This window comes from Lepidochelys kempii, chromosome 2 (genome assembly GCF_965140285.1).
Source record: "Lepidochelys kempii isolate rLepKem1 chromosome 2, rLepKem1.hap1, whole genome shotgun sequence".
Classification (NCBI taxonomy): domain Eukaryota; kingdom Metazoa; phylum Chordata; order Testudines; family Cheloniidae; genus Lepidochelys; species Lepidochelys kempii.
In genome coordinates this window covers 156860270-156875114 of record NC_136381.1, presented here as the reverse complement: position 1 = coordinate 156875114, position 14845 = coordinate 156860270, and the positions used below count along the sequence as shown (strand labels likewise).

At 42.4% G+C, this 14845-nt stretch overlaps 2 protein-coding genes across 2 annotated transcripts; one reads left to right on the top strand and one right to left on the bottom strand.

The window, feature by feature from the left end:
* Positions 1-3596: 3596 nt before the first annotated feature.
* Positions 3597-6447, bottom strand: ALG2 (ALG2 alpha-1,3/1,6-mannosyltransferase). The gene is given in 3 exon segments (XM_073332532.1): positions 3597-5344; positions 5943-6389; positions 6391-6447. Coding segments are annotated over 3 exon segments (1392 nt in total). The 5' UTR covers positions 6433-6447; the 3' UTR covers positions 3597-4441.
* Positions 6108-14003, top strand: SEC61B (SEC61 translocon subunit beta). Its single transcript, XM_073332534.2, has 4 exons — positions 6108-6755; positions 6839-6936; positions 7393-7494; positions 13639-14003. The coding sequence occupies exons 1-4, from the start codon at positions 6753-6755 to the stop codon at positions 13724-13726; spliced, it is 291 nt and encodes a 96-aa protein (XP_073188635.1). The 5' UTR covers positions 6108-6752; the 3' UTR covers positions 13727-14003.
* Positions 14004-14845: the final 842 nt, after the last annotated feature.

Here is a 14845-nt window from a genome sequence, read left to right as displayed (position 1 = left end):
AAACAAATAAGTAAGCTGATGAATGGTGGTCATGGGTTTGCTGCTCTTATAAAAGGAAGAAGGGGGGAGGGGAGAGAAAGTGGCCTGGACATTGAAGCACCCCAGAGAAGGAACTGAACTGCAGAGGCCCAGCTGGAGAGCTGCAGCCAGAAAGCCCGAGAAGGCGAAGACATTGTCACCTGGGAGGAGCCCTGGCGCACAGCTCTAGCCCAGAGCAGGGACAAACAGAGAGAGTGCAGGCTCACACACACACTTGGCCAAGGGGGCGCTCATGAGAGATGAGTGCACCCCGTTACAATAGGACAGACCGAAAACTGCTTGGGGATAAAGAAGGAGGGACATGTGTAGGAGAGAATAGAAGACAGCATAGTGGGGAGCAAAAGGGTATGATGGGTGGAGAATGCATAAAAAGATACACGATCAGTAATAGGAAATAAAAAGCAGAGTGAAACAATATAATAAAAGATCAGGAGACAGAGAAATGTACTTTTTAAATATTTATTAATAGAAAGTTGATTGACAATGCTTCAGTTATGAAGAGTCCACAGATGTTTTGTTCCTTTAAATTGCAGGGATGTGGGATTTCAGGGGCTCAGTGACAGATGTTTTCAAATGAGCTAGTAGGTGTTAAGGAAATTTTTCAATCCCTGGATGAGAACACTATGTTAATCTACTTCAATTCCAACAGCTTCCTGAGCTGAATTGGGACAGGACCTCTTTCCCTTCTAGATGCTATAGGCCTTCCCACCTAAAGGTAAGTGTCACATCCTTGGTCTATGCTCCATCCCAGCTGCTGTAGCCATATAATGATTGAAAAATCAGCATGGACCATTATTGATTTTATAGGTATGCCATAGACTGGGTCTGCTGAGTCAAGTTCCACAATAGTCCTTAAGGATGTGAGAAGTATTACATAGACTGGGTTAGCATGGAGAGAATACAGACCAAGCCATTCTTGCCTGAGAAGAAGTGGCAGCACAGAACAAGGGGATAATGGAGACTGTTCAGAAAGTGGGTGCTGAAGTCCTATTAGAGGAATCACTGTACCTACAAAGCTTTTCCTGCCCAAACTAATGGGAATGAGAAGTTATACCTGCTCACACCCACTGACAAATGTATTGCTCATATAATGCTTTTACATGAAAAGGCACACAAATTGTAGAGGTAGGCTTTGACAACAAAAATGTTCTGAATTGACATGGGGTTTTTTCCCTCCTCCTTTTGGCTTTCACACTAAAAATACCAGCCCTTTGCACATTTTTTCATTAGCGGCTTCATTCTTGGTTTTTGAAAAATACTAGCTGTAAAAGTTTCTTTTTGCTTGAAAACTGACCCCCTATTGGGGGGAAGTATTTACTAATTCCTCAAATATAATTTATTTTTAGGAAATAAGAATACAAGAAAATATTTTTGAAGTTTCTAATAAGTTATTTCAAATCTTTTGAGCTGGAAAAGTGTAAACTGAATTTCCTTCAAAATTTCAGGAAAAAAGCCCTTTTCCTTCCAAGAGTCCATCTTAAATTTTTGAAAACATACGTTTTTTTAAGGTGCAAGGGGGCTTTGTAATTACATTCTCATCACATTAACTATGCCCTGGTGCCTTTGCAACTGTCACAGAAAGAAAACAGTTTAAACGCAATGCAATACATCACCCCAGCATCACTGCAACTGTCGGTGACAATCCGATGCAACATCGCACCACGGTTGGTGCAAAGGCCAGCGAGCAATTTCAACTAAGCATATATACACCACTGACAAGTTTGCATGACTTGTATTAGTGAGTTCAATAAAATGCTGATCATTTTAAAGTTGAAGCTGCCACCAATGAATGCTATCTAGTAGATATTGGGGTACTTAACACTCAGTGTTTATTGTCAAGGCCCTGTAAGATTCATTAGACCTAAATTATGCAGCAGGGGGCTTGGATCTGTGTGGAAATAGGCACCAACCACCCCAAACTCTCTCCTCCTCTTCAGCTCTCACCCATCCATATCAATTGCCTCCTGAAGGTCTCAGTTCATTGAAAAAGGTGCCTGCTTAGCAGAACATTAGAGACCAGCTTCCCCTTCTTCCTCTTACAAGTCCTTTTCACTTTTTCACTTACTTTAAAGGGATGAATTTTTCCCTTCTAAAAACTTTACATGTTTTAACTTTGTCAGCTTAAAGAGTCAGTGAAAGGAAAAGATGTGAAGAAAAGATGTGAGGCTTAAGGGACAGCAGACTTCTGGCTGCATGGTGGGGACTTATTGGAACTTCACGTATCAGTGGCAGAGTTGGGAAGAGAATCCAAGTTGTCTGACTCTGATTCCAGTGCCCTAGCTACTGAAGCATGCAGACTCCAGGGGATTTTATTTAGTTAAAAAGTGAGGAAGAGTAAAGCAAAACATGTTACAGTAGGATTTAGGCTGCAGTCTTAACAATGGAAAGGTTAAAATCTCTGCATAAATCAAACAGCAATTCAATTCTAAAATTCTGAGAACTTCTAGAGACACCTTGGAATAAAAGTTAACTATCCCAAAAGCGTACACACAGTGCGGTACGCAGAGAGCCCATACAGAGTAAGTACAGAACCTAAACCTCAGAGAATTATGCAAGTTACATATCCATTTATAGTATATTATATATATATATATATATATATAGTATATGGTAGATCAGTGGTTCTAAAACTTTTCTACTGGTGACCCCTTTCACATAGCAAGCCTTTGAGTGCAAGCCTCGTTATAAATTAAACACGTTTTTATATATTTAACACTATTATAAATGCTGGAGCCAAAGTGGGGTTTGGGGTGGAGGCTGACAGCTCGAGACCCCCACATGTAATAGCCTTGTGACCCCCAAGGGGTCCCGACCCCCAGTTTGAGAACCCCTGTTGTAGATGAAAAAGCATATAAGACAAAGTTAAATAAAGTGAATTGGGCCTGCAAAGCTCAGTAAAATGAGTTGAGGTATTTATAAAATCTGATACTCCTTGTCCTCAGATTAATGAGCTAATATTTGCCCCCCTCAATAGGATTTCAGACCAAAATATAACTAACTTGTATACAGTGCATAAAATATAAACTTAGAAGCAAATTTCTAGCAAGCCACAAAATGCAGTCCCTTAGAATCTTTTCAAGTGATGTTCTGATACATTGTACACTATAAGAACCACTATAAATCAAACATATCTAAGGCCTGTTTCACAGTGAAGTCTCCCTGAACAGAGAAACTTGCAGAATCTATATCTAAGGCTGTTAGTTAACTTCATGCATTTTTTGCTCTTTGTGTGATTTTCTAAAACCAAAACAGAGGACTGTATACTTTTCTCACTATGACTTCATCCACCATCTTAGTTTTAAAAGACATAACTGAACTTTTATGCAGTGATGGACATATTACCGTCTCTTTTAAAAACTCAATTTGACATTTTGATTGTGGGAAATATTCATTCATATTATCATTTTTGCATGACTCAAGACTATGGGGATACATCTTGAAAGGAAATGGAAGAAAAATGTCAAGGCTTTTTCCACATATCTCTCTGGTTATGTGCGGATCAGAAAATCCACAAAGGAAAGCCGTATCAAGACACGCTTCTAATAGACAAAATGAAATTCAGTAGATGTAGACATTTAATATAACAGCTGATATTCAAGAAGATTTCAGAGACTTTTGAGGGGAAAATGGGGTTAAATCCTAGCTCCATTTTTTGTCTGAGGGATTTTGACATCCTTGGTTTCATCCTTCTCTCTCTTTCCTCTGCCACTGCTCCAAGAACAACAGCTAGTTACTGGGATTATGACATCAGAGATGATTAGGTGATACAATTTAAGGACAGCAGTTCTCAGACAAATAAGATAGTTTAAGACTGTTCAACATCACCAGGCTAGAGGTTAGCATTTAAAAAAAAAACAAAACACAAAAAACCATGGGACTTTATTGCATATGTATAGCTCACTGTATTTTCAATGACTGCATCCACACCAGAATTGGCAGAGATCTGGCAGAGCCTTTCAGTAGAAATTCATTCAAGTGGAAAATTATGGTGCATAGTATTACAACAGAAGAATTGCACTGTAAAGTTAATTCATAGCAAGTGTAGAGAAGAAAGTTTAAATAAGAAAGTTAATCATCTTATACAACCTGAAGACTTGCCATAATTTTAACTTTCCCCAGTTTAAACTAGCAAGTCTAATAAATTTATTAAACTATTTTCCAGTACATGATATGCAGCAAAAATTCAATGTAGTCAATGGTAAACAAATCCACCTCAACTAAATCTTGTTATTTTATGGCAACCGGCATGAAACAGACTATCAAAAGTGTAGTTTAAAGATTAACTCAAATTTTCTAAATATTTCAGCATCCTTGCACTAGCCTAGACGTCAGTTTAATCAACTGTCTCATGTACAAATCAGAAACATGACAAAGCACTAAATTACACTACGGCGTGTATCTGTTATTGTGTTAATCTACATATGTATTGGTACAGCTGTTCTGTAAAAGCGTCTGAAGAAAATTTTTCTGTAACTCTTGCTCTTCCAGCTGCTCCCATTGTATTCTTTAAGGCAGGGTCTCTCACAAATTTTTCCATGGCCTCAGAAAATTGTGTTGGAAGAGGATCACACAAAAATCCTGTAAAATTATTTATAACAGATTCCAAAGGACCACCTGAATTAACTGCTATAACTGGACATCTCATATACATAGCCTCCAAAGGAACTATGCCAAAGTGTTCATTGCTTGGCGTATAAAGCACACACACACAGTTATTGAAAAGAGAGATTTTTTGTTCATCTGAAAAAGACCTCACAAAAGTGACTTGCTTGCTAATATTAAGCTTGGTCGCAATAGTCTTCAGCTCTTCATAATGTTCCACGTTTTCCAAAACCCTTTCATCATAACCACCAGCCAAAACTAGATGAACTTCATTCCACTCTTGAGCATCGAGCCTGCCACGAAGATCATGTAAAGCTTCCAGAGCTAATGCTAGGTTTTTTTTCCTTTCAAATCTATTGATTGAAAGAAACAAATATTTTTTCCCCTGGGGAATTATACTAGCTATATCTGCAGGAACAATTGTTTCAAAGGTACTGACATTCAACGAAGGGTATAGGACGTCTGGTTTAATCTGATTTAAGGATTTAAATGTATTCTTGAAGACATTAGCTGTAAAATTGCTGTTGACAACAATGCAATCTGCCATGCCAGTAGTATACTCTTCCAACCAGTCAAGTGGAGCTCTATAGATGCGTTTAAGAAAAGATTCTCTCTCGGTCAGAAGCTGATCAGGAAAGTGACAGTAAAACAAAACCTTCTTAGGAGTTCTGGCCAGCCTGAGGACTGGGATACAAGCAGACACCTGGATAAACCGAGAGGTGGGGGTGAGAGTAAGAGGCAGCACTGTTTATTCAGTCCCAGTTTCTACAATAAGATCTATCCTGGAGCGACACTTGTGGATTCAAAACTAAAGCGCTCCGCGTGAGGAAGCAGCGGCGCGGACTGGAACGACCCGGTGCTTACTCTCACTCGCGGCCTTCCGCAAGGGGCGGGGGGGGGGGGGGGAGGTGTGTGTGTGTGTGTGTGTGTGTGGGAGGGGGGGGGGTTCAGATGCTGCTGGCAAACCGCCACTCGGCGGGCTTCCCTTCTCGGTCCAGGGAGAGGTGACCCGAAGGGCAGGCGCCTGGCGGTCTCCCCCTGCCCGTGACCAGCGAAACACGTGGCTGTGCGACTCGCAGCCCCACCCGTGCGGTCCGCACCCGGGCTCAGGGCCCGTGCCCAGCGAGGGGAGGCAGCGTCCTGCCGGCTCAGGGCCCACCTGACGCCCCCTCCCTTCGGTTCCCGGCTGCGAACCGAGCTGTGACCGCGCCGCCCCTCCCCGCCACGGCCGTTACGGGCGCGCGGCCCCGGCAGCTCCTCGCGCTGGGCTAGAGCACGTGCTGCTGGCCCCGCCCCCGCACCTGGTCGCACACGAACACGTCCATCTCCTCCCCGCTCAGCAGCAGCACGTAGAGCGCCACGTAGGCCATGCGCAGCGCGGCGCAGAGCGCGTGGCCCCGCCCGAAGAGGCTGCGAGGCAGCCAATCCCCCACGCTCCGCACCGGCAGGCCGCGCGTCTCCGAGAAGCAGCGCGCGGGGTCGTAGTGCGCGGTCCAGATCTGCACGCGGCAGCCGCGCGCCCGCAGCGCCAGCGCCGCGTCCACCACTAGCCGCTCGGCGCCGCCCAGGCCCAGGTCCGGGTGCAGGAACAGCACGGACGGGCCCGAGCCCGGGCCCCCTGCCATGCTGGCGCCTGCACCCGCCAGAGAGGAGGCGGAGCCCGCTTCTTTTGAGCGAAGAAGTGATTCCGGGACCTGGGCTAGTCCACGTGTCACTGCAGAGAGCGCATGCGCAGCTCCGCCCTCTCCCGTGTGCTGCCAGCTTGGGACACATCAGCCTTCGTCCCCGCATAGGTGGCCTGGTGCTGCCTGGTTCCTTAGCCCGCGCGTCCTGTGGTGTCTCCGTTTCAGGCGGGGTTCGGGCACAGGAGGGGACAGGACTCTGGCGGCTGGAGCCCTGAGCTCGGTTCGCTGCTCTGGAAACTGTCTCCTGAGAGGCGGCTGGAGTCAGGCAGTGTCCTAGTCCACCGCGGGGCCTTGGGAGGCCCAGGAGGCGAGCGCTCCTAGGGGCGGGGCAGCTAGACCTGGGGTATCTGCAGCAGCCGCAGCGAATTTTGGAGACGGGAGAGTTCTGAGGCCCGCGCGCGCTTCCTTGAACCCAGAGTCGCTGCCATGGTGAGAGCGCGAGGCCCCGATCCCCCCTCCGCGCCCTGGCTCGCGCTGGTCCCGTCTCACGCGCTGTCTCTTTCTCTCCGCAGCCCGGCCCCAGCCCCAGCGGCACCAACGTCGGCGCCTCTGGCCGCTCCCCCAGCAAAGCGGTGGCGCCTCGAGCTGCGGGATCCACCGTCCGGCAAAGGTACCGGCGGGGGCGGACCCCGAGGTCGGGGCTCGGTAAAGCCTGGCTGCGCCGCCCGGCCTCGACCCGATGGAGATACCGGTCGCGACAACGCTCGATAGCGCCGCCTCCTGCCCCCCCCCCCTCCGACCCCCGAGGCTGACACTTGAGCTGGGGGAGCCTCGATGGGCGTCGTTGCCCCTGGTGCCAGCTGGGAGCGGGCGGCTGGGGGAGGGTGTCAGGCAACTTCTCTCTATGTCTGTGGCTAACGGCACTGAACCGAGCCTGGCAGCGCCCTGTGGCCCGGGCCCAGCGCTGAGCACGGTCACTTCGGGCCAAAGTCTGAGACCAGCACCAGGAAGAGATTGTGTGGGGTGGGGGGGGGGGGGTTTCTTCTTGACTTCTAGGAAAGGTTGGTGGTTCTCAGCTGATCGCTAATGCAGGTCAGGTTGTGATTCCCTTGTTCTTCCCTCCAAGGAAAAACGCCAGCTGTGGGACTAGGAGCGCAGGCCGCACTACCTCAGCAGGCACTGGTGGCATGTGGAGATTCTACACAGAGGACTCCCCTGGGCTCAAAGTGTAAGTCCCAAAAGCAGCAAGAGGGTGACAGTGTTGTTTTAAATCTATATACAGTAGTCCAGGCTCCCCGAGTCATTTGATCTGGCCTGCACATTATGCATGAAAATATGGGGGAACCACAATTGCTTAGATAAATCAGAAAGAATGCCTTGAGGAGACCTGGTTATAAAAATATAAAAGATCAATCTTGTAGGTAGATGTTTAAGTTAATACAGTACAGTCAAGATGATTACTTGAATTGTTTTTCTTTAAGGTCCCAAACCTGCAGACGTGCACGTGCTTTTCTTGAATACTGTGAACGGTTCTAAGAAATCAAGAGAGGTTACTCACAGTAGTAAGGCACATGCATATGTGGTTGTAGGCTTCGGACCTAAGGCTTCATTATCTACAGTTTTTCTGGGTTTTTTTAATGCCAATAAAAACACCATTGCAGAAATACCAAAAAACATTACACATCAATACGTACCGTTTGCAGTCATACACGCAGTCAGAAGCAACTCACTGCTAATGAGGTCCACTGGACACGGTAACTTCATTAATCACACGTCTTGAGTTAAACATAATGAAGTGACGAACATTTTAAGAGACACTGATGTTATAAGGCTAACCTTTTCAGCCTTAGCTCACACCTGTGTCACAGGTTTGTTTTAATGCTTCAACCCTGTATTTCCTTGGTCTTCTGTTGTAGGGATGAAGAAAGCCAGGTGCTCTCAATCAGTCCCTTTGCCCATTACACCATATCTTCAGCACGCAGCTTCTTAGATACCTTAAGTTGGTAATCGAAGTGGTAGGTGCTGCAGCTGGCTGTAAAAGAAAGAGCTTCCTGAGCAAGCAGCAAAAGCAATATAAAATAAAATGGCCATTCTGATAGAGCTATTAAAATACCATCCCATTCGCAAACCATTTTCTCCTATACACTTAGGCCTGTAGATTTCTCACTTCTGCAAGTGTTCCTGACACTCTTGGAGATATCCTCGTCCCTTCCAAAAAAGTGATAGATCCCACCCTCATCCAGGCTTGGGTGACGGACAAATACAGTCAAGAAATAGAGAGAAACAGCCTCTTTCCTTGTCACATGGAAACTTGAGGCAGGAATAGCATGTTATTTACCAGGTAAAATCATGGTTCTTAACACCCAGGGAGAAACTAGTTAGTCCCAGTTTAAGGCCTTTTAAAAACTGTTTCATTAATGCACACCACAGTACACTTTGTTTTAGTTACATATTCAAATTGTGGTTACATGAGGCAATAGACTCAGAGATTAATTTAGAATTGTTCAGATAAAAATAAAACTGCAGAGGGCATAACATATAATTATAATACTGAATATTGCACAGTTTGGTTCAGTATCTTCTCAAGGAAGTTACACATGTCAGCTCATTTCAGTTTTCACTGTTATGTAACCAAAAGTCAAAAACATTTGATTAGATGAAAATGCAGAGTTTCAGGTTTGAAGCATTAAGCAATCAGAAGCATGCATAGTTGCAGACAACTGGTTGAAGTCCACTTGGGCATGTAGCATTCTGTAGCCGGAGACCAACTTTAGTTGTGGCTAGACCAAGCCTATTCTCCAGATTTGAATGGATGTATCCAGCATTTGAAAAGATTCGTTCTGTACTTGCTGGATGTTGAAATTGCACCACCAATTCTATTAAGTCAGATAGAATATCAGTATTCTTCAGATTTTCCCCACCATATTACAGGAGAAACTTTCTCCTTGATAGCAGATGAAAATATTGTGGGGTGTGTGTGTGTGTTTTTGGATACAGAGCTACTTCTACTTTAAATGCAAGTGTATATATATGGCAGAAAGTTGAGATGATTTTTTTGCTGAGTAATCACTGCCTTGCAATTTCTTCTTAAAATGACAATTCCTTTCTTGCATATTTTACATGAAGGAGGTCGGCCAACATGTGTACATGAATACTTGCTTCATGAAATTTTTGTGTACTTTTGCTTGATATGGTGCAAGATCTTCATTTATCATTAGGTTCAACCATACTTTGCATGCAACAGCAATTGTTGATGTGTCCCTTTTTGAAGTGTCAAGTGCCACAACAGCTGGTTTCAATTGATTGATCAAGTTCTTTGTTTCCCGGAAAGCCCTTTGATTATCAATTATACTGACCACTATCTTCAAGTTCTTCCTCAAGACCGCTCACAATCCTGAGATAATGTAACTGATTTTTAATATAGGTTTCCATACATGTTTGAGTGTTCCATCGTATGTCACCACAGATTTGGGGTTTTACAGATCCTTGGTATTCTTTTAACCAGGCTGACGGTGATTACAAAAATACTTTTGTAAATCTACAACGTTTCATCAAAGCACTTGGGATAAGGTCTTGTCCAAGTAGATTTAGCCAACATGATGCTCATTAATATATAACCAAACTGTTGTTGTCTTGTTCCAAATCACTTCTTATACTTTCCATCTTTTTTTCATCTTGCATTAGTGTAACTTTTTTCCATAAAAAGAAAAGGAGTACTTGTGGCACCTTAGAGACTCACAAATTTATTTGAGCATAAGCTTTCATGAAGTGGGCTGTAGCCCCACAAAAGCTTATACTCAAATAAATGTGTTAGTTTCTAAGGTGCCACAAGTACTCCTTTTCTTTTTGCGGATACAGACTAACACGGCTGCTGTTCTGAAACCTGTTTTTTTCCATGTAATTTGTTACTTCCACTCTCGTGCTATCAGTGTCTAACAGTTCACCTGCTACCTGCTTTTTGTAGCCTGACCATAGGCAGCTGATCATTTTTTGAAAAGTTTGATGCTTAATAACTAGGGCCCTACTAAATTCACTGTCCATTTTGGTCAATTTCATGGTGATAAGATTTTAAAAATTGTAAAATATCAGATTTAAATAGCTGAAATCATGAAGTTCATGGTGTTGTAATTGGAAAAGGAGTTGTGGGAGGATCACAAGTTTATTGTGGGGGGGTTGCAGTACTGCTATCCTTACGTCAGTGCTCCTGCTAGCAGCGCCTTTGGAGCTGGGCAGCTGGAGAACGGCAGTGGCTGGCTGGGAGCCCAGCTCTGAAGACAGAGCTGCCGCCAGCAGCAACGCAGAAGTAAGGATAGCATGGTATGGTATTGCCTCCCGTTTGTCTGTGCTGTTGCTGGCGGCGGCTCTGCCTTCAGACCTGGGCTCCTGGCCAACAGCCAGTCTCCCAGATTAAGAAGTTTTTGTTTCAAACAATAGCATACCTCTTTTGAGGCTCTTTTTTATTTTGTTTTGTTTTCCTTATTTTTAAATTAAACAGACCACATTACTGCAAAACTATTATCAAATTGCTAAATGTTTTTCAGTAATATTCATTAGTATATTCTAATAAAAATTTTTTCCTCAGTTTCCTGGTTTAAGCTTTTATTTATCAGCACTCTGTCCTAAACTAGTTTTTCCCAGGAAATTGCCAACCCTGAAGGAAGGAACTATCTGTTCCAATCTCATCAAAATGACAAAAACCTTTATCCAGAAGGAAAAATTCTTCTTTTCTCTATGCATGTTTCTGACCTCCACAGACAATTTTAGTAAATATATGAATCTGATGTCTGAGCCAGGAATTTGTCAGCATGTGGTGGTGACAGTATTTAGGTCTAAGGGAGACTGGTCAAAACAGCCACTACAAAGAAAATCACTGGTGAACTTTTGATGTCTCACCTTTCTAAGTGTTAGTGGTCACTACCCAATAACATAAGCTCTTCTCCAGTATACACAGGTTAGTGCTGTCCCCTTCTCTGTCTCAGTTATGACCTGCAACATCCGAATTTCATCAACTCCTGCCCTGCATTCTCTGCTAGTCACCAGTTCAGCAGACAAACTTCAAGGCCCTGTTTCTGAGGGGCTTATCCCTTTCACTCTGGTTGTGAGTGTTACCAAAAAGCAATGGGCTAAAGTTGAAAATGTCTTGGCTATTAAGGGAAGTGGTGGGGGGGGGATATGTTTTAATGGGAAGGATAGTCAGAGCAAAATAGTTCGCTTGAGACCTGTTGCCCTCCTTCTGTGGCACTCTGAATCTGATCACTGTGAGAATGTCAAGACTATGTAATAGAAATCTTGAGCAGAATGGTTTGGTTTGATAAAACTAGATTGTATAGAAAATCAAAGTTGACTTCAAATTTATTGACTGCAGGGAACTCTAGATATGGAGTCACTGCTGTGGTTATTTAACATTGTTACTCTTATTAAGGGAATTCATCCGGCTAGTCAGAAAAAATGTTGACCTTAATGAGGGTGAGAAGCATGTGTGTGTTGGTGGGGAGAATGGTTGATCTCCTAGGTTCCAGCAAGGACCTTCCATGGGATTGGAGGAAGTGTAATTGAAAATGTAATGATTTGTCAGTACTGAGTAGTTCATTTTGGGGTTTTTTTTATAATCAGTTCTGTAAAATCTCTAAACTATAGAAACAGGCTTTTTGGTCTCTTTGTAGCTAATGTTCCTGTGTGTTACCATCGTGGCATAATGTAATTTATGTAGCAGATGTTTACTAAATTTCTGAAGTACAATTTTTCTTTACTGAAGTTTAGTACTCCTTAATAGTGATGATAATTAGTAAGGTACCAAGTTCTTCCATGAAGACTAATGCACTTGAGAGTCTTTGGTTTTGCATATGTTTATGAAGAGACAGAGCTTATGTAAGATCTGTGTCACATGCAAATTCATAAAGAGGGAACCCATAACAAAACTGTCTGCTTTAAGGAGGCCCATTTTGCCTGTCACTATATGCTGATGTATTTGCACCAAAGTAAGATTAAAAAAATAAAATGCTGGTATAAAAAAACTTAAGTCTTCACACCAGTTCAGATATTAGAATCTGAATACTTGGGTACATCATTCATGAAAACTTGTACAGAGATTTGGTTGTGGGAAGCAAATTATCAGTAAGTGGAGATTGAGAATTAGGTGAATTAAAATATACTCTTGTTTTTTACAGTGCAAATATTTGTAATCATAAATATAAAGTGAGCACTGTACACTTTGTATTGTCGTGTAATTGAAATCAATATATTTGAAAATATAGAAAACACCCGAAAATATTTAAATAAATGGTATTTATTATTGTTTAACAGCGCAATTAATAATGCGATTAATCGTGATTAATTTTTTTAATTGCTTGACAGCCGTAGTTATGAGATGCACAGTAAGAAAATGGTGTTTTTATTGTAATGGAACGCTCACGTTAATTTGCTTGGGATCCCCTTCAGACTAGTCACAGCATAGATCAGCTAGTTTAACACAGTCTAAAATTGAAAGTGTGAGAAGTTTTCCAAACAATAATACCCTAATTATAATTTCTTAAAAATAGAATTAGTGAGCATAAAAGATTCCAACACGAAGTTCAGATTGGGAGTTTTAGATAAGGATTTATAATGGACAGAGCTTCCACTTGTGATTTTTTTCAGTGTCACTTGCAGTAAATTTAATCAAACTGAAACTGGTGTAACTATAAAAGCCTACTTGAAAAATGATTGTATCTGTTGCCTCGCTGCATTTAAAATTCTGTTCACTTCTTAAAAACTGGAGAGTTGGCTGTAAATTACTTCCCAAGCTAAAATATTCTAATTTTGAACCTAAGTTTGACTAGCTGCTAGGGGACTCTATTGTTTCTTGTGCTCTATTTGTGTACAAGTATGCTCAGGTCACTAACTCAGTAGCAGACCCACCAGAATGTGAGGCGGAAACATGAATTGAAAAATGTGGAGATAAAGTTTACGATCAGAGTATTAAGATCCTGATTTCAACAAGTGATTAGCAGTGAATGACTAAATACTCCCTGTAATAGTTATAGTACAAATGGAAGCATCCATATTCTTTCAGCAATTCAAAACTGAGGTATCAAAATTAAATCTTAGATTTCCAACTTAATGTGGCAGATACGAATTCTGAGAAAATGGTTCGTATTTCTGTTAATCTTAAAGGGTTAACTTGTACTACTAAAAGCTGCATTCCAGTAATGTTTGTATTAAAACTTTTGCAATAGATAACAAAATAATCCCCATCACTAATTTGGTGAGGGGCGTGGAGTGGGAAGTCTGTGTATTTACTGAGTAATTTATTTGGCTGGTTCTACCTAACCTTCAGAACAAGATGTCTTTATGTATCGTTGAGATTTAACTGACTTTTTTTCTTTCTTTCTAGTGGTCCTGTTCCAGTTTTGGTTATGAGTCTCCTCTTTATTGCTTCTGTATTTATGTTGCATATCTGGGGCAAGTACACTCGCTCATAGACTCCTCTGCATCCATATGTCTGTCAATTTAAAGCATACATCTTGGACCAAAAGTATGGAGGATTTTGTTTGCTCATGGAGAGAGAATATTTGGAAAGCTTCCTGTTTGGCTATTGAGGAGTCCCTTGTCACTTTTATTTGGTATTAGTGTTGAATGAACTGTTAAATTTTTCTGTTTGTGCTGGTTTTGAAGTCTTTCTGTCACAGGTCATTGTGTGTTTGCCTGTACACTTAAAAATTACAGGTCTTGCAATAAAATTTGTATACATAAATTGAAGCAATGCATTCTCTATTCCTCTTCTCCTCCCCACCCCCCAACACAGCACTGTCATGAAGTATTATAAAGAGCTCTCTGAATAGTTTTGAGTAAACAGTGGTATAACAATAGTTCAAAATGGAATTTTGAATACTGTACAATATAGGTAGAAAATAAAATATTACATCAGAGAATTGTTTTTGGAACAAAATTTGTGAGACATGAAAATAGTTGAAATAACATATGCTAATGCACTTGGTCATAAAAACGTAGTGTGGTACATGTGCTGGTAGATTGCTCCACCTCTTTGATCTGGCATTCCACAGCAAAGACCATGTAATCAGCCAGCTTTGGATCACAGAAAAACCTTTTCCCATTCTCTCTCTCTCTTTCTCCCCCGCCCCCCACTTCCCTCAGTGCATATATATCTGTGCTACAATTAGAATTGCTTATATTGCACACTGTAAACTCTTGAGTGAGGACTGGTTCATTTATCTGTTTCCCTCAATATTGGGTAGAATGACTTTTAGCTCACTTGCTCTTTTTTCACTTCCCTAGCCAGGTGCACTTAAAACTATTGTGCAAGAGAGGCTAAATGCATGCTTTTTGGCTTCTTGGATATGTAGCCCTGAGTAAAAGAGCTGTCTTTGGGTAGTAGGCTACAGCAGCATCATAGACTCATCAATTTTAAGGTCAGAAGGGACCATAATGATCATCTAGTCTGACCTCCTCCTACACATTGCAGGCCACAGAATCTCACCCTCCCATCCTTTTTCTCTCTTTGAATACTCTTGGTATTGAGGCTGATAACTATTTGAAAGTCATACTACCACAGAGAGAGGGCAAATATCTCCTTTTTCTCT

Excerpts from the sequence above, each read along its gene's own strand:
- SEC61B (XM_073332534.2), top strand. Across the intron at positions 6,937-7,392 it reads GGATCCACCGTCCGGCAAAG|GAAAAACGCCAGCTGTGGGA; the intron begins GTACCGGCGGGG and ends CTTCCCTCCAAG. Across the intron at positions 7,495-13,638 it reads GACTCCCCTGGGCTCAAAGT|TGGTCCTGTTCCAGTTTTGG; the intron begins GTAAGTCCCAAA and ends CTTTCTTTCTAG.